At 55.4% G+C, this 21,749-nt stretch overlaps 1 protein-coding gene and 1 long non-coding RNA gene across 5 annotated transcripts in view; one reads left to right on the top strand and one right to left on the bottom strand.

Annotated features, from left to right (window-relative positions):
- Positions 1–1,361: 1,361 nt before the first annotated feature.
- The window catches only part of ABCC3 (ATP binding cassette subfamily C member 3), a 42,112-nt gene continuing 21,724 nt past the window's right edge, over positions 1,362–21,749 (top strand). For 3 of the 4 annotated variants that reach the window (XR_004972726.1, XM_036339330.1, XM_036339331.1), the window contains exons 1-12: positions 1,363–1,511; positions 11,635–11,811; positions 12,148–12,273; positions 12,495–12,632; positions 13,387–13,512; positions 13,737–13,798; positions 14,455–14,586; positions 15,695–15,886; positions 19,321–19,498; positions 19,579–19,740; positions 20,265–20,357; positions 21,495–21,698. Coding sequence is in view for 3 of the 4 variants with exons in the window: in XM_036339330.1 (XP_036195223.1) it covers positions 1,467–1,511; positions 11,635–11,811; positions 12,148–12,273; positions 12,495–12,632; positions 13,387–13,512; positions 13,737–13,798; positions 14,455–14,586; positions 15,695–15,886; positions 19,321–19,498; positions 19,579–19,740; positions 20,265–20,357; positions 21,495–21,698 (1,635 nt within the window). In the remaining variant the exon portion in view is untranslated. Of the gene's footprint in view, positions 1,512–11,634; positions 11,812–12,147; positions 12,274–12,494; positions 12,633–13,386; positions 13,513–13,736; positions 13,799–14,454; positions 14,587–15,694; positions 15,887–19,320; positions 19,499–19,578; positions 19,741–20,264; positions 20,358–21,494; positions 21,699–21,749 lie in introns of all 4 variants that reach the window. The other variant, XM_036339332.1, reaches the window with a different exon arrangement.
- Positions 8,189–9,416, bottom strand: LOC118671303. Its single transcript, XR_004972727.1, has 2 exons — positions 8,764–9,416; positions 8,189–8,537 (listed from the first exon to the last, which is right to left on the bottom strand). It is a non-coding gene; the product is annotated as an uncharacterized LOC118671303 (long non-coding RNA).

Below are 21,749 nucleotides of genomic sequence, written 5' to 3' on the forward strand. Positions count from 1 at the left end.
ATGTATAGAATGTCATAACTGCCTGATGTTATCTTTAACTTTCCTTTTAATTAGTGATTCATTGTTCTCTGGGGAGGGCCACACAACTACCCGCTATCTGGGTTTCCTATAACCCCGCTATGAACCTCCTTTAAAAGGGACCCTGTCCTGGAAGCAAGGGAGTGTGGATTCTTCCTGGCCCGCACGCCACCCCTGGAAGTAGCTGCTTTGCCCTTGTATGTAAGTGTCTCTTATTAAAGCTCTTATGAACTTGGATAAGGCTATGGGGCAGTTCTTCAGAATCGATCCTGAATTTAGACTTTTTGGGCTTAACACCCAGTTTCGCCTGGTATCTGGGACTTCCTGCCCTGATGAGCTTCTGTACCCGGCCTAGCGTTCCTGCTCTGCTCACGTCTGTCTAACTGCCTACTATCCCACTCGGTTAGCCAGTCAGCAAACATTTCCTGAGGACCGACTTTGCCAGGCACTGTCCTGGATGCTGAGGATACAGCCATAAGCAAGAATTAGTTCTTACCCACTGTCTTCTGGGGTAGGTAAGCCAGACACTGGGTGATACAACACAGGGAGAGAAGGAGGGCTGTGCAGAGGAGGGTCCGGTAGCCGGTCCTCTCCCCTGACCAGGCTGAAATGGATGCAATTAACACATGTCAGGTGCTGACTCAGTGTGCCTGCACCGTGCTTGCTGTTTCACATTCCTTTCCCATTTAATCCTCAAAGTAGCCCTAGGAGGTCGGTAAGGGGATTACCCCTGTTTGACAAAGTGAAAGTGGAAGCGCAGAGTGACACTAAAGAGACGCCCACAAGACCAGGGAGCCAGGCCCTCAGGACGGCAGCAACGTAAGGGAATCTTAGGAAGCCACCCCGGATGCTAAACCCCTGCCCCTGCCCTCCCCTGTGCACATCGTGGTGGGTGTCTGCTGGTTCGCCGGGACCTGTGGGGAGGGGTAGCCTTCTGGATTGTCTGGGAAGACAAGCTCTACCCATTTTACAGATCAGGAGACTGAGCTCGAGATGAAGTGACCTTCTCAGGGACCTATTCCCAGAGAGAGTCTTGCTAGGTCCCTCTGGGTCTCAGTGACTCACCAGGCCCCACAGTGTTGTGCGGGGCGGGAGCGGGCGGGAGCCCCTTGGAAACAGACCTGCTCCGGTCCCATCAGCCTCAGGACCTGGAGCGGCATCTCTCCCACGCGGCCCGGTGGCCACTCGGGGGCTGTCACCGTGTCAAGGACTCCCCACCCCCACCATCACCGCTGCCCCAAAGTCCCTCCCGGAGCCGCAGCCTTAGCGAAGCTCGGGTACAATCGCGGAGCGGAGATGCCAGAATTAGACCCAAAGGGCCTGCGGGTAGGGCTCGGCGGGGCGGGCCGGGCCGGGGCGGAGCGCCGGGCGGAGGAGGCTCTGGCGCCAGCGGCGTCCCAGGCTGGGTCGGGACCGCGCTCGCCAGCCTCGCCGCGCGCCTCGGCCCCATGGACGCCCTGTGCGGCTCCGGGGAGTTCGGCTCCAAGTTCTGGGTAAGGAGGTGTCTCGGGTCCGAGCGCGCGCCCCGGCAGGCCTCCGAGACCGCACTGGGGAGGGGGCCGAGCGGCGCCGGGGAGGGTGCAGACCGCCCCGCTCAGAGCCGGTCCCTCGGGGCGCCCGGGACGTGCCCTGCCCTGCCCTCCCCCGCCGCGTGGAGGAGCTGGGACCGCGGCGCTCGGCTCCTGGGGCGCAGTGGGTGGCGTTCGGAATCGGAAGGTGCCCCCACTTGCCGCCTCGCCTGGGGCTGGCCGCAGGGGGCAGGCTGAGGACCCCGTCCCAGGGCGGTGGAGCTCTCCTACACCTGCCCCTGGCCCAGGGCATCCAGGGTTGTTGTTCAACCAGGTATTGGGGAGGTTGGCTCCACTGGACTCTGCCCTTCTTGTAAGGGGTTCCTGCCACCTTCCTTTCTGGGGGCAGAGCAGCTGGAGAGCAGGCGGCCCTCACTGCCCTGGGCTGGGGAGGGAGAGGCAGGCCCTTACAGGTTCCAGAATCACCTGGGCCAGCGGCCGCCTACAGATGGGAAAGGGAGGCCCAGGAGAGGAAGGGACTTGCCTAAGTCACCTCGTTAGAGGAGCGCAGAGCCAGACTAGAAAAGCCGGCCTTTTGTGGGTACACCGAACCCCTTTCTAAGCCGTCAGGGTGCTTTCCAGCGCTGACTCCAGGCCCCAGGAGCTCCAGTGCATTCCCTGTCAGCCCCGAGCTTTCCTGCAGCTGCCGGCCCACGGAGGGCAGCCCTGGGAGGCACGTGGTGCTGTGTCTCCATTGTACAGATGGGCTCAGATTTAAGGGGCTTGTGTGTGGTCGCCCAGGTAGTGCCCAGCATAGGCTGGTCCCAAATCCGGGGCCTCTGAACCTGTGTTTCTAAACCCTTTCCCATTTCAAGTATTTGGACATATATGCCGTGTGTGTGTGTGTGCCCAGCGTGTGTTACCATGGGTGTGTATTTGTGTATGAGTTACCTGGGTGTGTTACTTGGGTGTGTGTATGTGTGTGTGTGTGTGCGCATAAGTGTGTCTATACAGGCAGGAACCCCACTAAGGGCTGTGTGTGGAATGGGCTGTGGGGTTACATGGATTTTTGAAACTTGGGGCAATGGAGCACCTGTAAAAAAAAAAAAAAAAGGAAAAAGTATCTTTGGAGAATCTCTCTTTCTCTCTGGGTCACTGAAGGGTTAACCGGAGATGATGTGACTTTTCTGGAGCTGCCCTTGTTGCCCACCCCCGGCACATGAGCACCGGCTATCACTCAGCCTGGACTGGACACTCCTCACCAGAGTCTGATGGTTGCCCCTTTGGCTCATGAGTACCCGGTTGACCCTTGAACAGCGCAGTGGTCAGGCGTGCTGACCACCCTTGCAGCTGAAATGTATGCATAACTTAAGGCGGCCTTCCGAACGCAGCACATGAATTCCCAACCACGAGCTAACCCTTAAACAACGTGGGTTTGAACTGCGCCTTTCCATTGAACTGAGTGGATCAAAGGGAAATATTCTGTATCTGAGGGGACCCAGGAAGTTCAAAACCTGCGTTATTCAAGGGCAAACTGTATGTCCTTTCTCTGCCCACCTGAGCCTGGCTGGGGTGGCTGTGGCCTGGCCATGACGTCTGGGTGACCAAGCAGAGGGCTTGCAAATCAAGGGGGCAGATGGTGTCCACGCCTCAAGTGCAAGGACCCCCCTGTTCCTGGGTGGACAGTGACCCTGAGAGCTTAGGACTGTGCGGAGACAAGCTTTGAGGAACTTGGAGCTGGGATACTCAGGATTCTCTTCCTATTCCAGGCTTAGAGATCCTTTTACTCTACCCTTCCCTGATATTGGAGGCGAACTCAAGAATCAGAGCGTGGGGGCTTGGAGCAGCTGGCCCAGCCTCTCATTGTAGAGCTGGGGAAGCTGGGTGCCAGGGAGGGAACGGACTTGTCAGGGTCACACAGCACTCAATTGCAGGGTGCTGGACTGGGGAGCGGCACCCCTGGGATGTGGTCTCAACTTTGCCATTGCCTGTCTGTGCCCCTTTGGGCTTCTGGGCCTCCTTGTCCCTGAACTTCTTGTGGCTCGTGAGCTGTGTGTATCTGCTCTGAGGACCTCAGGTCCATGAGAGTCACCACATCTATATTAGGTCTGAGGGATGTCATCTACGTGGGGTGTCTGCTCGGATACCTCAAAGGACAAGGTCAAGGGAAGTGACTCTTCCTCACCGCAGTCTCTATACACCCTCCACCTCCCAGTGATCTTCTTGGCTCCTGAAAGCTGTTCCCAGCTGCACCCAGTGTGGCTGGTGACGGAGGGTGGGGCAGGGAGAAAGCAGGAAGGTTCCCAGCTCATCCTCCGAAGGTTTGCACAACTGAGACAAGGGAGGGTCTGAGGCCAGGGAAGGCTGGAGCTACAGCCTCAGCTCTGGCTCACTTACCCAAAACGCCTGGAACCCTGGGCTACTCGTTTGTGGTGCACTAATTTGCATTTCGTATTATGCAGGTACATCTGCACCTGAATCTTTTCTCTTAGGGGCTTGTGGGTGAGCTACCTTGTGGGAAGTAGTTCAGGGCACCCAGGAAGTTCCTGAGACAGGAGTGGAAATGTGGGGGCGAGCGTAGGCCTGGTTCAGGCCCCTCTGAGCCACTGTTTTCTCTACCAAGTCTTTTCACCAGCTTAGCCTCACAGCCTGTTTTCCCACCCGGGAAATTTCAAAATAACCCATCTCCTAACCACCTCAGAAGATTCTTGTGGCGATCAAATGAGATAGGGAATGTGAAATGACACAGAGAACGAAAAAACTCTCTGTGGATGGCAGGTCATGGCATTCCTGGGAAGAAGAGTGATGAGAAAGAGAAATGAAGTTAGAAGGGTGTGTTAGAGCTGGCAAGACCTACAAGAAAGGGGCTGGCAGGGTCCTTGGGCCAGGGACTCCCTTTTCAGCTGTTTGCTGGGGATTTGGGGGCTAAATCTGGTGTATGTGTGTTCCCCCACGTCCTACGTGGTTAAGGGTTCAGGATCTGGAAGAGGAGCCGCACACAAATGAAAGAGAAGAGACAAGAGATAATTTGGAAATATTGGGGGGCCAGGCGGGCAAGTCCAACTCAAGGGGAAGGACCTCCACTGGTGCCCAGGCTTCGCCAACCTTTTATTCAACTTTGGTTAAACCTAAAACCCTTAGTCAGGCAGGTAATTGCAGTTATAGACAGGCTATCATAAAGGTCAGTAAATATTAGAAGGATTTACTCTGAGACTATTTGGTTAGGAAGTAGCTTGAGCCCCCCATTGTCAGGACTAGACAGTCGGTGCATGACTCAGGCCCTGCCATGGGTTCAAGGATCACCAGCCTTCCGGGATCCTTGTTTGCACTTCTCTGCTAGTGAAGACGATGGGCGGCCTCCTGCATAAATCCATCCATTTCAGCCCCAGATGAATCTGAGGGGAGCAGACTCAAGGGGACCCACACCTGTGTGCCCACACACCATGTACTGGGTGGATGGTTTATCTCTTTTTTTAAATCTCTCTCTCATCTCTGCCTACTCTGGGGCAGATTACCAACATCTCTGAGTGTGCCTTGGGTATTCATATAGAAAAAAATTCTAAAAGAATAAATTACGACCAAATTGCTCAAGGCTCATGAAGACAGAGAGGCCGACAGACAGAACGAAGGAGGTGGGGATGTTCCTTGGCTGCACCCTCCTATCCCCTGCCTGGAGGACTGCTCTCTGTTCTCAGCAGCAGCCAGGGGGTGAAGACAATGCATGGAGAAGGGCCGTGCTGTTTACCCTCAGGAGGTCTTGACCTGTTTGCAGAATCAGCCTCGATCTGATGGCCCAGGGAGCCCCTGGGAGGCTGATGACGGCTGCGCAATCTGAAGGTCCTGGCCGTCAGAGCTGTCCAAAGATGGCGATGTTTGCCTGACAAGCAGTGAGCTCCCCCGTCACTGGGGGCATGCAAGCCCATGATGAGTGACCACTTGTGGGGATGGCAGAGAGAAGATTCAAGTCAAAGAAGGAGCTGGGGTCTCACCCTGAAATTCCGACTAGAGAGAGGGAAGACGTGGCCAATGAGAGGTTGGCTGGTCCTTCCCCTGAGATGGCCAGACCTCTCTTTCCCTGGCGCTCTCCCCACTTCAGGCCTGGAGTTTGCCTAGTAGCAGCTCTTGGTAGAGGCCTCTGGGTCTCTCACTGGTCAGGGGCCGGCATGTTCACTGTCCCCTTGACTGTTTACCCACCCCCGGGAGTGGCAAAGTCCTAGTTCCTCAGAGGCTCAGCTGCCTGTGTCTCCTCTGTTCCAGCTAGTCCCAGCTGTCACTCACTAGTTGTGTGACTTTGGGTGAATTGCTAACGGTCTCTGGGCTCCAGCTGAATTTACATCGTAGGTGGACTCTGGGGCCCCCTTCAGGTCTAGTTGCTCAGGTTCTGGGAGCCTGAGCCTCAGGCTTGGGGAAGGGAGAAGGTGGCCAGGCCACGATTCGGGCTTTCAGGCTCCTGGGTATCCCTGTCTCCCCAGGCTTTTCCTCCTGGGTTGCTTCCTAACCCGCCCGCGTAGGCGGCTGCCGGAACTTATGAGTAATGGGCGAGACTGATTCCAATGTACTTTGACTCTCAAATAAAGACAGTGGCATGCGAAGCTGTGGGAAACTGGCATTGGCAGGGCCCCTAAGGTCGGCAGGTGGGCACCAAAGCTCCTCCCTCAGGAACCGGTCTCCCCGGATTCCAGGGCCCCTAGAATCTCCTGCCTCCATCCCAGCCGGGGACGGTGAAGCTGGGGTTGGGTGGCTTTAAATTCTGGGTTCCTGGCTGCTGGTGGGAGGATTTGGTCCCTGTGGCCCCAGGCTGGCTGCTTCCCAACCTGCTGCTCCCTCACTTGGGGAAGGAAATGAGTCAGGGAAGTAGCATTTGGGAGGGAACTTTGCCAAGGCCGTCTCTTGGCCCCCAGACAGAGAAATGCTCTCGGGGCACCAGGCCAGCCCCCAGGGAGGGGGGTCCCGGCGGAGACTGGCACTGACCCACCTGGGAGACAGGAGCCTGGGCTCTGTCCACCCCACCCTGGTGGGACTGTCCCGGGCCGCAGGTGGAGCTGGATCCCGGGGTAGGGTTGAGACTTGCGTGCACCGCTGCTGGGTGGCTGGGCCTCTCCCCTCCCCCACCTGGGGCTAGTTCTCGCCAGGGGCGGTGCTGGGGGAGAGGGATAATTGAGGCTTAACCTTCCATTGGCTTTCTCCTCCTAACTGGATATTCAGGTTTCCAGTGCACCGGCTCCCAGGACCCAGCTAGTCTGTTACTTCCATGCAGCCCCTTCCCCTCCGTTCTATAAGCAAGGAGGTGATTGGAGTGGGGGGTGGGGGGTGGCTGCAGGGCTGAAAGCAGATTTTTCATGTTTCAGGTGATCTGGACATGTGTCCTATCCCTAAGGCGGGGTGTCATGCTGAAGTCCTACAGGGTACAGAGGAAGGACCCTAGAACCCGGGGTTCAGGGTGGGGACTCTGGAGCTAGACTGCCCGGGTTCCTGCCCCGGTGTCAGCCCATGGGAGCTGGGGCCCGTCACTTGCCAGCCGAGGGTCTCAGTGTCGTGAACATGAAATGATAATCCTGGAACACAGTGATGCTCAAATGACCGAAGTTGCTGTGGGCCGGCACATTTCAGAAGTGGCCAGGCCAGCCTGGCCTGTGAGCCATAGAGCGCACCCCGCTCCACCCCCACCCCCGGCCCCCACCACCACCACCATCACCCCGCACAGCAGGCTTTGCCCCCCACCCAGGCCGTTCCAGAGGCGGCTGTTTTAGCCCCAGGAGGTCACTGAATGTGAATGGGGATCAGAGCCCTTTCTGCACCTCCATTTCTGCTGAGATACATGAACTTGTCGGCTGATCCCTTCTCCCACTTCTCCCCACCCCACAGGATAAAGGAAGTAATTACTCTTCTGATGATAGAGGCTGTCAACAAGTCTGGGGTGGCGGTGGGGGCTGGGAAGTCCCTGACAGAGTGTGGCCAGCTGTCTCAAAGGGCTCTAGGGTCCTCAGTCCCACCTGCCCCCGGCTGGCGTCTACAGGGATTTCAGCCTCAGTGCCCAGGCAGGGGCCCTTGTAAGATCCATCAGCTGTTCAATCGCATTATTAAGGAAGCTGTTGTTGCTGTGGGAACTGTGTGGGTGACAGCTGTGGAGTGAGTAAGGGAGATAAGGTCAAAGAGACGGGAGAGCCCTGGCTGGTGTGCTCAGTGGTTAGAGTGTTGGCCCGTGAGCCGAAGGTTCTCAGATTTGATTCCCGGTCAAGGGCACGTACCCGGGTTGCAGGTTCGATTCCCAGCCCTGGTAGGGGCATGTGTGGGAGACAACCAGTCAATGTGTCTCTCTCACATTGATGTTTCTCTCTCTCTCTCTTTCCCCCAGTTCCTCCCCCCTCCCATTCTCTCTAAAAATCAATGAAAAAAATATCCTCAGGGGAGGGTTAACAAAACAACAACAACAGCCCTAGATGGTTTGGCTCAGTAGAGTGTCTGCCTGTGGACTGAAGGGTCCCAGGTTTGATTCCAGTCAAGGGCAGGCTCGATCCCCAGTAGGGGGCGTGCAGGAGGCAACTGGAAAAGACTGCGGGGCAAGTGGCAGGGGTGGGAGCAGGAGCCCTGAGCTGGGGCTATGGTGGTGGGAGAGTGGGCGGAGAGTCAGTAGGATTCTGGATATATCAAAGAGACCCAGATGAAGTTGCCTTTTTATAGATAAGAACCTTCCGACTACAGCACTCTCAACTCATTCACCCTGACCATTTGAAGGCAGTGATCAGGATTTGCTGGAGGGTTGAATGTGAGGTGTGACAGAAAGAGAAGAATTAAGGATGATGACTCCAAGGATCTGGCCTGGAGAAGAGAAAGGTTACCATCCGTCGAGGTGGGCCGGCTGGAGAGGAGGGGCTGGGCGGGAGTTCAGTTCTGGACTTGCGGCAGGAAACACATCCCATCGGCGTCCTACCTCTGAGGACCGAGGCCTGGATGGGTACTGCTTGTTGTAAATGTTTCCCGCCACGTCCCGTGTGGTTCAGGGTTCAGGATCTGGAAGTGGAGCCGCACACAGATGAGAAAGAAAAGACAGGAGATCATTTGGGAATATTGGGGGGCCAGGCGGGTAAGTCCAACTCAAGAGAAAGGACTTCCACTGGTGCCCACCCATAGCCCTTAGGCAGGCAGTTTCCAGTAACAGGCAGACTAGCCCATCAGCAAATGGGGAAGTTGCTTCAGCTACCATTATCTGGACTAATGATGGGTGCACAGCCCTGACCTTTGCAAGGGCTTCAAGGATCACCAGCCTTCTGGGTTCCTTGTCCACACCTCTCTGCTAGTGAAGACAATAGGCATTTTCCCACACCCCTGCCTTCTGGAGGGGACTCTGCCCAGCTGAGACATGCTTATCTGAAAGCATGGAGCCCAGGCCCGACCTCCCGGAGGGTCAAAGCAGCCACTGAGTCCTCACGCTCCCAAGATCTCGTGATGGCTGTCACAGTGCAGGCTGTCTGTGCAATCGAAACCAAGTCCCCACTGCCTCTTGCTCCATCGCCTGCTTCCCTACGCGTTGCCCTGTTTGAGTCAAGCGACTCTGCTGTACTCTGCTGTGGGGAGCTGCCCAGGATGCTGTCATCACTCCCGTTATGACTCACACGGGGAGACTGCTGTTCAGGGAGATGAAGGAGCTCGCCCATGGCTCCCTCGTCCAAAAGTGACAACCCTCACGGGTCCTCCGCATCAGGTTCTGGTTCTTCCTGTGGTCACACCCCGCCTGCCTCAAAGAACCGTGCCACTGACTTGCAGGGATTTCCTGCCATGCCCTTGAACTCGGGTTCCCTTGTCAATCAATGTGTAGGCCATTTCTGGGCGCCTCCTGAATAGCTGGCCCTGTGCTGGAAGTTGGAGGATGTGGGCCAGGGAATAGGGCCTCGTGTCTGTCCTCAAGAGCTCACGTTTCTATAGGAGAGAGGATGTGTTCCTAGGCACAGGGGGCGTGGCCTGGGAGAAACCCCAGTTTGGCATCAGAAGGCTGGGTGTCCTTGCACCTGTTACCAGAGCAGGGGAAGCCTGCTTTTGTCTTTTGCGAGCTGGGCCTAATACTGGTCCTCCCCTCTACTTCCGGAAGTTGTTCTGAATCAACCAGCCAGTTAATGACCACATAAGTGCCACTGAAACATAAGGGACCTTTACCTGGCTGCCAAGGCCAGGCAGGATGAAGCAAAGAAAAGCCCTTCTGGAGGCTGGGGAGCCCCAGGCAGGCTTCCTGTCGGAGGTGAGGCTCAGGCTGGACCCAGAGAGATGGGACATGCACTGCAGGCTGGGAGACCTAACAGTCTGAGTTAGGGGTGGCCTTGGACAGGCTCCCGGAGGGCATCTAAGTGGATGGGCTTAATGGGCTCGCTGAGATGATGGTAGAACGGATACATACGTGGGTCCATTCACACAACAGACCACTAGGCAGTAATGGGGACGGGGTGTCCTTACTCACACCCAACCCCAAGGTCACACCACTCGAAAGAGGTACAGCCAGTTGTAGTGAACTTTGCAATGAACAACACATCCATGGTCCAAAAGTATAAACTTTGAATATTTATTTAACAAAAGTTCCGTGATGTTTCTACACTGGAAGGATGAGGACGCTCAAGAGACTAGGCCAGTGATGGCGAACCTATGACACGCGTGTCAGAGGTGACACGCGAACTCATTTTTTTGGTTGATTTTTCTTTGTTAAATGGCATTTAAATATATAAAATAAATATCAAAATTATAAGTCTTTGTTTTACTATGGTTGCAAATATCAAAAAATGTCTATATGTGACACGGCACCAGAGTTAAGTTAGGGTTTTTTCAAAATGCAGACACGCCGAGCTCAAAAGGTTCGCATCACTGGACTAGGCCATAAGAGCGGCACAGCCTCACCTTCCAAAGCAAAAGCAAATAGGGATTATCAAATCATTGTAAATCAGATAATAATAATAAAAGCAAATTGCTTAGACTATGGAAGTAGGTGCCAGCAGAAAGCCCGTTCCTTTACCCCTGGGAAAGGAACTCAAAGGGAGGTGATGAGGCAAGGCACCATTTTCGTTTTCACAGTTTGACTCTTTAAATTATGTGCATGTATAACTTTGACAAAAATAAAAATGATAATTATGTCGATTTTCAATTAGAAGGTGGGGGGTTAACAGTTGTCTCTAGGTAGATGAACTGTGGGTGGTGTTTTATTATTTACTTTTGTTGTATTGTTTTTTCTTTGTGCGGATGGTTTTTTTAAAAATAAAATTGTTTATATTTTCTGGGCTTTCTATAAAGAACATCTAATTCATTGCCAGAAAGGAAAAAAAGATTAGTTGGCTGATGGGCTTGGAGGAGACAATCCCAGTAAAATATGTGTTTGCACGTATTCGTCCATCTCTTTCCAAAAAAGTTCTTCGGTGGAGTTAGAGTCAAAGACAAGAGCAGGGTCTTGCCTGGACTCACTGGCTCCCCGGGACACTCCCACGCAAACCAAGATGGCTGGCCACCCTGGGCTTGGTCCTTCACAAAGCTTTCTCCGCATCCTGTTGCTCCTCTGAGCTTACACCCACCCGGTGAGGTGGGTGGGGTGGGGGGCGGCCTCCCTCGTTTTCAAGGAGAGGCATGAACTCTCAGGGAAGCCCTCTGGCCCACCTTGGGAGAGGACGTGGGCTCTTCCACCAGCTGCCTGGATTGTTCTGATGAAATAAAAAATTAAATGTGAAACGAGGAGAACTCTAGAATGACAGAGAGCAGGTCAGTGGTTGCCAGTGGGGTGGGCTGTAAAAGGGCACAGGGAGCTTGTGGAACGATGGCAGTCTTCTCCGTCTTTGTGGTGGCAGTGGCTTTGCGGTTGTGCACCACTGTCACGCCCATCGGGTCGTGTACTCTAAATGGGTGCAGTTTATTGTACTTACATTAAACCGCAGTTGAGAGAGAGAGAACACGAGGAAATGGGGCAACCAGGACCTCCTGGGGGAGCTCACACTTGGGACAACACGCTTGTTTGCACACCTACTCTCTCATCTTCACACCCCTCTGACCCCGTGCACATGGAGTGTCCCTTTGGCCCTGGGGAGAGAGCTCAATTCTGCAGGAGGCGGCCAGAGCACTGAATTGTTCCCTCTGCCCCCAGGACGCCAACCTGTCCTTGCACACAGACAACCCGGACCTCACTCCCTGCTTCCAGAACTCCCTGCTGGCCTGGGTCCCCTGCATCTACCTGTGGGCCGCCCTGCCCTGCTACCTGTTCTACCTGCGGTACCACCACCAAGGCTACATCGTCCTCTCCCTCCTCTCCAGGCTCAAGACGGTCAGGGGGTCCGGGCTCTCCTGCGGGTGGGGCTGGGGCCCCCCGGGAGGGGGGTTCTTTTTTGAATGAGTCCCTTCCCTCACCCTCAGCAGCTAGACAGGAGCCATGGGGCCATGGCAGCTTGCCAAGTGAGTCTGCAGCCAACTGATATAGTCTCTGCTTGGGGAGGTACAAGCAAATTTTCCATCAGGGCTCTCCCACCCTCGAGAAGCTTCCAGCCCTCAGGGCCATCCCAGCCTTCAGGGCCAGGCCCAGGCAGGTCTGGTAGCTTCAGGAGCAAGGAGTGATTGTCCCCACCTCTGGGCATGTTCGCTCCAACTTGTACCTTATTTGTAGGTCCTGGGTGTCCTGCTGTGGTGCGTCTCCTGGGCTGACCTCTTCTACTCCTTCCATGGCCTGGTCCACGGCTGGGCCCCCGCCCCCATCTTCTTTGTTACCCCCTTGGTGGTGGGGGTCACCATGGTCAGTGGGGGACCCTGGAAGCTGAGTGGGGGAGGGTCTCCAGTGGGTTGTGGGATTGTGATCGGGGAACCATGGGCTCTGAGGAGAACCTGGACCCATCTTAGCAGTGGGAAGAGGATGGGGGTGACCCCACAGACATCTGACCATGGGATGGGGAAGAAGCGAGGCAAGTCCAGATGTGTGTGTGCTCTAGCCCCGCTCCCCCTGCCCTCCCTGCACAGCTGCTGGCCACGCTGCTGATCCAGTACGAGCGGCTGCAGGGGGTGCAGTCCTCGGGGGTCCTCATCATCTTCTGGTTCCTGTGTGTGGTCTGCGCTATCATCCCCTTCCGCTCCAAGATCCTTTCAGCCATGGAAGAGGTAAGGAGGAAGAGGGACACCGGCCAATCCAGACCTGTCCAGGAGGTGAACTCAGTCAGGGTCAAGGTCACTGCTGGTCCCAGGCTCCTGCCCTCTGCGCCTCCCTGGCGCCCAGGACTTCCTCTGGGTTCAGTCCTTTTTGTGTTGTTCTCTACTTGCTGTCTCTCTGCTGCGAAGCAGAATGGGGAGGCGGGGTCAGGCTGAGGACCAGTGTAACTCAGGGCAATGGGGCCATTGGTGGGTATTCATGGGAGTGCAGGGGCTGTTCTGTAGCCTCCACCAGTTGCCAGTTTCTGTGTGAAGACACACAGCCTGGGCTAATCCTGGCTCAACTGGAAGTCCCAGGATCTTGTTGTCCCCTTTCTTCCCACCTTCCTCCGTTCCTGGCCTTCCTCTTGATCTGCGGTGGGCGATGGTGGGTGGTAGGAAATCTAGCATCTCCCCATTTCTCCATCTCAAGGGGAGGCCGTCAAGTACATTCATCAGCACAGGCTTGGAATAATCCACTTACTCTCTGTGTGATCATGGGCAAATTCTTTAGCCTTTTGGAGCTTCATTTCCTCCGTTGGAAAGTAGGTGTCAGACTTCCTACCTTGTAGGGGAGACAAGGGAGGTTGGACAGGGTGATGCAGGTGAGGTGCTCAGCACAGTGCCTGAGGCAGGGCAAGTCTCCACTGAGCAGGGGCCCCTTCTGACCCGCCCCCTCTCTCAGAGGAGCCTGGCGTTCTGATGCTCCTCCCCACTGTCCCCCCAGGGCAAGATCTTGGACCCCTTCCGCTTCACTACCTTCTACATCTACTTCGTCCTGGTGTTCGTTGCCCTCATCCTGTCCTGCTTCAGGGAGAAGCCACCATTTTTCTCCCCAAAGAACGTCGACCCTGTGAGTTTCCCACGGAGGCTGGGTGGGAGTGGAGGTTCCACGCCCCGGCCCTCAGGCAGCCCTTCCCAGCACTTTCAGTCCCTTCCAGTCCCTTCCATGCCCAGGTCATCTCCACACGTGCCACCTGGGCTTGGAGCTGGAGGGCGAGGGGCCTCCTCCCTCTTCTCTGCCATGAGAGGGTGGTGGGCACTCCTGATTTCCCCCATTCCACTCTCCCCGTCCAGAACCCCTGCCCGGAGACCGACGCTGGCTTCCTCTCCCGCCTGTCTTTCTGGTGGTTCACAAAGTGAGTTGGTTCTTCCTCTAGGCTGGGCCAGAGGGAGGGGTCCAGGAGATCGGGGGTGAGAGGGAGGAAGGGGAGCAGGCTGGAAGTTCAGGGGCCCGCGGAGCTGGGCCTGGCTGGCCCCTCCACCCAGACCCCCTCCTCAGTGGCCCTGGGGCAGGAGTGGATGGGGAAGCCTGTTTGTTTGGGCTGGAGGCTGAGCGCAAAGGCCAGGCCTGGTATGGGTGTCCTGCTGTGGTGAGTGTCTCCTGGGCTGACCTCTGGCCTCAGCAGAGGTCATCTGGCAGGTGGCGAGGACAGGCCCAGGGGCTAGAAGGAAACCTTAATTAGCGCTGAGCTCTTCTGTCATCTCCTCGGCCACCGTCAGCAGGATAATTGTGTCTGTGACCTGAGTGACAGCTCACTAACTGCGCTGCATTGAAGAGGGCCCCAGCCAGCAGGCACTTCATCACCAGGACCCAGGGGTCAAGGGGGCATCTGGGGAGGAGGGAGAGAAGGGGCCTGAGATAGGAACTTGGGGTGGGAGGCAGTGACCTCCAGCCTGCTCACGGGGGCAATAACGGAGATACCTCCCTGGGGAGCCCCTTCTTTCTGGACTCCCTGGTCCTAGTTCCAGGCTGCTAAACTCTGCCCCCATGTGGGCCATCTGCCTGCCCCAGGCTGGCCATCCTTGGCTACCGGCGCCCCCTGGAAGATCAGGACCTCTGGTCCCTGAACAAGGAGCATCGTTCCGAGGTGGTGGTGCAGAGACTGCTGGAGGCCTGGAAGAAGCAGCAAAAGCAGGCAGCACAGTAAGGCCCTCCCAGTCCCCCACCTCTCCACCCGGCCCCTTCATGCACCCTGGTCTCCTGCGGGGAGGCTGCTGGACCTGGGATGATTGCATGGCGAGGGCAGGGAGAAGAGCAGGGGTAGGAGGTCCTGAGGTGGGACACTCGGGCCTGGGTGGGCCGGCTCTGCTGAGGCCAGAGAATGGCTGCCACTTGCGGAGCAGATTCTCCCCCAGGCATGGCCCTGAGCACGGAGAGGAGCTCCATCTCCAGCAGCCCTACGCTGTGCCTGTGCGTTCTGCTGTCCCCTCGTTACAGCTGGGGACACAGAGGCTTAATGCAGCACCCAATGTCCCCTCGTTGGTGGTGGCAGACCCGCAGAGCTGGAATCCACACCAGTTGTCTGGCCCCACTGTTCTCACCACTGTACCGCCAGGCCCAAGTGAAGGGTAGATTGCAGGGTCTTCCCTCAGGAGGGGCAGGGGCTGGAGAAGATGGCCCTCCAGCTGAGGGGCCTCCCCACTGGCAGCCTCCCATCAGGGAACCCATCTCTGGCCACCTGCCCAGCCGAGAGCTGGGGCTCTGAGTCCTCCCTCCCTCCCACTGCTGGCCCTGGGACAGGTCCCTTCCCCGGGATTTCAGTGCGTGTTCAGTCAGAGCCCCGATTACCGCCTGGCTGTCGGGGGAGCCACCGGCTAGAGCTTGGTCAGCAATGTCGTGGCTTCCGTGGCTGGGAGCCTCTGGGAAGCCCTATGGACCCCCAGTCTGCGTGGTCACTCCTTCTCTGGGCCTTTGTATCACTCTACCCCCTCCCTGCTCAGCTCCCTGGTGACTGGGCCACTAGCCTTCCCTGCCCATGCCTTCCCTCTCAGCATCCTCCCTGGGGTGGCGGGAGCAAGCCAGAGGCTGGCCATTGCTGGGTTATTGTCCTAGGTAGCAGTTAGGGTACCACTCATATACCCTCCAGAACCTGAGGACAGAGTCTCCTGGGGAGTTACCTGGACAGTCATCTTGCCCATCCCCCTCCCAGTCCTGAAAGTCAAGAAAGAAGCTCCCCTCTCCACCCCACTCATCCCAGGCACTTGGCTTCCTGGGCCCCATTCCTACTCACTGCTCCTTCCTCCCTGACCAGACACAAGGCCGCAGCGGCATCTGGGAAGACAGTGTCCAGTGAGGATGAGGAGCTGCTGGCGGGCCGGCCCAGGCCCCAGGAGCCCTCCTTCCTGCGGGCCCTGCTGGTCACCTTTGGCCCCGGCTTCATCACCAGCACATGCTTCATGCTGATCCAGGACCTCCTTTCCTTCGTCAACCCACAGCTACTCAGGTCTTACCACCCTCCCTCTTGCTGCAGCCCTTCCCTGGGCAGGGGGATGGCTGGCTGTCCCTGAGGACTGAGCCCAGAGGAAGGGACAACATGTAGTGGAAAGAGCCCCAGCCCAGGAACCGGAGGGGCTCTCTCCATGTTCTGTGTGCCCTTTGGCAGTGGCAATGCCTCTCACCTCAGTTTCCCCATTCGCATCCAACTTACACTTACCGGGTACCTCCTGTGTGCCAGGCTCCCTGTTGGATGCATTAACATTCTTTCAATCCTACAAAGTGTCCCTATTCCCATTTTACAAACGAGGAAGCAGAAAAACTAAATTAAAAAACCACAAACAGACCTAGCCGGGTTTTCTCAGCGGATAGAGCGTTGTCCCTCAGACTGAAGGGTCCTGGGTTCGATTCCTGGTCAAGGGCATGTACCTCCGTTGCAGGCTCCTCCCCAGCACCCCTGGGTGCAGGAGACAACCAATCAGTGTGTCTCTCTCACATCGGTGTTTCTCTTTCTGTCTCTCCCCCTCCCTTCCACGCTCTCTAAAATTCAATGGAAAAACATCCTCGGGTGAGGGTTAACAAAATAAACAAAAACAAAAATAACAAGTGAGGAAGCAAAAAACTCAGAGAGTGAAGTGACGTGCCCACGGGCACACAGCTGGGAGAGATGGATTTGAGTGCAGGGCTCTGACCTCCAGCTACAGCGTTCTTCCCAGGTGATAGGCTCTCTCGTCTGTCACATAGCGGCTTGGACTTGAAGGAGCTCTCAAATGAGAGGGTGGGGAAGAGCGCTGCCTAGCCTCAGAGCCGCCAACTCCTTCCCCTCCATTCATGCCCTCATTTATTTACTGAATATTTATTGAGCCCCAGGGTACTGGAATGGTGCCAGATGCTAGGGATGCAGACATCCACGAGCGATGGTCTTCGCGTCTGGTGGGAGAAACCAGTGTGTAAACCCATGAGAACACAGTGCGGGCAGAGGTGAACTAGGTGTCTGGACCAACCCCAGGAGGGGTGAAGAGGCCAGCTTGGGAAGGAGCAGGGGACATTTGCAGGCCAGGGAGGTTATCAAACTTGGAAGGACAAGCAGGGGTTAGTGAACCAGGTGAGGAAGGAGGGGAAGTCACCAAGGCCTGAGACAGCATGACTCAGGTGTTCCTAAATGCTGGCATGCAGAGGGAGGGGCAGGAAAAAAACACACAAAGGGAGAGGGAGATCTTTGAAAGATTTGCGGCCGGGGAGGGGCATCTGCTTTGCATTTGGAAGGATTCCCAGCCAGTAGTGTGGGGGATGTAAGGCGTGTGGCCAGATGGAAATGGGCCAACCAGGGTAGGTGAGAGCCCAGGCCAGGAATGAGACAGGGTGCAGCAGCTACTCCGGAGATGGGGGAGGGGTGTGGTGTGCCAGGGAGAGGGAGGCGCCAAGGGTGACTGGGTTCTGGCCGGGTGACTGGAGGAGGATGGATCTTTTCTTTTTCTTTTTTTCTTTTTCTTTGTTTAATTAAATCTTTGTTGTTCAGATTATTACATTTGTTCCTCTTTTTTCCCCCCCATAACTCCCCTCCTCCCAGTTCCCGCCCCACCCTCCGCCCTCACTCCCCACCCACTGTCCTCATCCATAGGTGCATGATTTTTGTCCAGTCTCTTCCCCCATCTCCCACACCCCTTTCCCCCCCAGGAATAGTCAGTCCATTCCCTTTCTATGTCCCTGATTCTATTATGATCACCAGATTATTTATTCACTTGATTCTTAGATTCACTTGTTGATAATGCATGTTTGTTGTTCATAATTTGTATCTTTACCTTTTTCTCCTTCTTCCTCTTCTTAAAGGATACCTTTCAGCATTTCATATAATCCTGGTTTGGTGGTGATGAACTCCTTTAGCTTTTCCTTATCTGTGAAGCTCTTTATCTGACCTTCAGTTCTGAATGATAGCTTTGCTGGATAAAGTAATCTTGGTTGTAGGTTCTTGGTATTCATCACTTTGAATATTTCTTGCCACTCCCTTCTGGCCTGCATGGTTTCTGTTGAGAAATCAGCTGACAGTTGTATGGGTATTACCTTGTAGGTAACTGAGTTTCTTTCTCTTGCTGCTTTTAGGATTTTCTCTTTGTCTTTTGCTCTTGGCATTTTAATGATGATGTGTCTTGGTGTGGTCCTCTTTGGGTTTCTTTTGTTTGGGGTTCTCTGCGCTTCCTGGACCTGTAAGTCTATTTCTTTCACCAGGTGGGGGAAGTTTTCTGTCATTATTTCTTCAAATAGGTTTTCAATATCTTGCTCTCTCTCATCTTCTGGCACCCCTATAATTCTGATGTTGGTACGCTTGAAGCTGTCCCAGAGGCTCCTTACACTTCTTCATATTTTCGGATTCTTTTTTCATTTTGCTTTTCCAGTTGGGTGTTTTTTGCTTCTTCGCATTTCGAATCTTTGACTTGATTCTTGCGCTCCTCTGGTCTGCTGTTGGGTGTCTGTATAATATTCTTTATTTCAGTCAGTGTATGCTTAATTTCTAGTTGGTTCTTTATCACAACATCGAGGGTCTCATTAGATTTCTTGAGGATCTCACTACATTTATCAGCGGCTTCTAGACAGTTCTTGAGAGACCTTAAAGGTGTGGTTCTGAACTCTATATCCTCCATGGACAATTTTGTCCTGTTTCTTTGTCTCCACATGTTTTATGCTTTCTTGGTGCACCCCCTAGTGGTCTTTGTGCGCAGTCTTGTTGTAGTTAAGCCTTGATTGTTGTCAGCAATACCAGGGGGGTGATTTGACCTCCAGGCTAACTGGCTATGAGAGTCTGGATCTTTTCTTGAGATGATGAACTCAGTGGGAGGAGGGGGCTGGGCACGGGGCAAGGTGGGGAGTTGAGTCTTGGCCACATGGACCTAAGGCTGGTGGGGAGCGCTCAGTGGACGAGTTAAGTGAGGGCAGAGAGGGGGACGGGTCAGAAGGTTAGAAAAGTAAAGAGGGCTGTGGAAGAGGAGGTGGGTAGGGCCCTGGAGACGGTCACCAGGTGGCACTGGGGCTGGCTGATGTTGGAGAGGATGGATTTGAGGGGCAAGAATCTGTATGGTCAACGCAGTAGGCTCTGAGAAGGCACAGGAAAGTCAAATCAAGGAACATGTGGCATTACTTCCTGCCATGTGGTCCAAGCAGGAAAGAAAGGCAGGCAGGTGAGGCTGGTGATGAGAGTGATAGAAGGAAGGGGCAGTGGGAGCCACAGTAGATAGAAAAGGAGGTGAAGGCAGAAGGGAGCAAGGTCATGGTCTTGAGGAAGCACTGGGCTCAGTCCCCCGGGTCTGGGGGGTGGGCAGCAGCCCCCACCCTGAGAGGTTTCAGAGCAGGGGACAGAGTGGAGGCTGAGGGGGGAAGGGGAGGGCAGTAGAGGGAGCAGCCTGGGGAGCCCTCCCTCCCCACCCTCATGCTTCTCTTCTGCCCTTGCAGCATCCTGATCAGATTTATTTCAAACCCCATGGCCCCCACCTGGTGGGGCTTCCTGGTGGCCGGGCTGATGTTCGTGTGCTCCGTGATGCAGACTCTGATCTTGCACCAGTATTACCACTGCATCTTTGTGATGGGGTTGAGGCTTCGTACGGGGATCATAGGTGTCATCTACAGGAAGGTCAGCTGGAGCAGGGCGGAGGGGGGGGCGCTGGGGAGCCTGGCTTCGGGAGCAGCTCATCACCTGCTATCTACCTGCAGGCTCTGGTCATCACCAATTCAGTCAAACGTGAGTCCACGGTGGGAGAATTGGTCAACCTCATGTCAGTGGATGCCCAGCGCATCATGGACGTTGCCCCCTTCCTCAACATGCTGTGGTCGGGACCTCTGCAGATCATCCTGGCCATCTACTTCCTCTGGCAGGTGATTCTCAGACCTCGACTTCTGCTCCCTTCCTCTGACCTTGACCTCGCTGAGAAAGGGCGAGAGAGGGTGACCTGGGTCTGTTGAGGGGCTGCCTAATGGACACAAGAGCTTACCTAGATATTGGCGGGGGGGGTGGGGGCGGGGGACAGGACTGGGAGGATGCTAGTGTCTGCAACCAGGTCTTTCCAGCCTGGATGATTATCCTTCTCAAAGATCCCAGGGGAGAAGAGAGGGACTAGGAGGCAGGGTGTGTGTGACTGACTGTCATTGTCTGATTGTATTTGCCCTCCTGTGCGTCTAGGCACCCCTCTGTGTCTGCCTGTCTGTGCCTATCTGTTGTCATTATCTGATGGCTGACTGCATCTGCAGAAAGTCATGTTGGCTCTCTCTATATGTCCACTTTTCACTGTCTCTCTGTCTGCCCATCTCCATGTTTCAGATCAATAAGCCTCTATCTGTTGGGTTCTGTCTACATATATACTTTGGTTATCTGTCTCATCTGTCCACCTGTGCCTCCTCAGAAACTGGGTCCCTCCGTTCTGGCTGGAGTCGCCTTCATGGTCTTGCTGATCCCAATCAATGGAGTTGTGGCCATGAAGATGCGTACTTTACAGGTGGGTGCTAGAGCAGGCGCACTGCTTCTGCCTGGAGCACCTGGCCAGGTGCTGGGGAAGGGCATTCACTAACCTGGGACCCTTCCATTCTTTTGTTCACTCACTGTGGATGGCTACAAGCCACTCTCACAAACCTTAGCTCACTCTATCCTCACAGCAACCCTGACAGGGTTTGAGAAAAAAAATGCTAATTTTGCAGCTGAGGAGCCAAGGCCCAGAGAGAGGATGGCAGTCCAGCATCAGGCAGAGCTAGGACTTGAACCTGCATCTTCTGGTCTAATGAGAGTTTCTCCTGCCACATGGTGCTGAGTGTGCATAGCCAGTCATCCAGTCCTTTATTTGCAAACACATACTGAAGTCTTCAGTCACTTCCCACTGCATATCGAAGTCCCTGGGACCACCTGCCAGGTCCCTGCTCACCTTGCAAGCCCTTGCCCCCTGAGATATGGCCAAATTTCAGCCAGTCTGGCCTTCTTACATTTCTCCAAAGCACCGAGCTCTGCGTACCTCTGGGCCACCTTACATACTGTTCCCTGGAATGCTATCCCTTCCTTGCTTGTCCAACTCCTTCTCTTCTCCCACCTCCCAACATAAACTGATTTCCCAGACTCTCACGGAATCCTGTTGTTTCCCTTCAGAGCACGCATACTGATTTATTAAGCATTTACTTGGGTAATGGTTTGCTTCCCGCCTGCCTCCCCATCAAACTGTCAGCTGCATGAAGGCTGGGGCCTTGTTTGAGTTGTTCATCATTATCTGCCCCACGTCTAGCACGTGGCCTGGCGCATAGTAGGCATTCAACAAATAGGGGTTGTGCCCTAGATTAGGGACAGGGTCTCGCTGGGGACAAAAGGAAAGGACATTGTGCCCTAGAGTCCCAGGAGAGGGGACAGAGGATGCTGCCTGGGCGGGACCATGACTGGTACTGACGCTGGAGCTGGATTTTTGTCGGACGAGAGGGGAGACTGGGCTGGGCCTTCCAGGCTTAGGTGCAGCACAGGCCCCGCGGGGAGGAGGGAGGAGGAATGGTGAGCAGGCCGATGGCTGCAGCCTGGGCCAGTGCCTGGAAGGTACCAGCCCCTGTGGGTAGAGGTCCGGGTTGGGGAGTGGAGCACGCCACTGCCACTCTTTCCGCAGGTAGAACAAATGAAGTTCAAGGACTCGCGCATCAGGCTGATGAGCGAGATCCTGGGTGGCATCAAGGTGCTGAAGCTGTACGCCTGGGAGCCCAGCTTCTTGCAGCAGGTGGAGGGCATCCGACAGAGGGAGCTCCGGCTGCTGCGCCAGGCTGCCTACCTCCACGCCATATCCATCTTCACCTGGATCTGCACCCCCTTCCTGGTGAGGCTCTCCTTCCGGGCCGGCCTCCCACCTCCCACCTCCCTCCTGGGC

This window comes from Myotis myotis, unplaced genomic scaffold, assembly GCF_014108235.1.
Source record: "Myotis myotis isolate mMyoMyo1 unplaced genomic scaffold, mMyoMyo1.p scaffold_m19_p_17, whole genome shotgun sequence".
NCBI lineage: Eukaryota > Metazoa > Chordata > Mammalia > Chiroptera > Vespertilionidae > Myotis > Myotis myotis.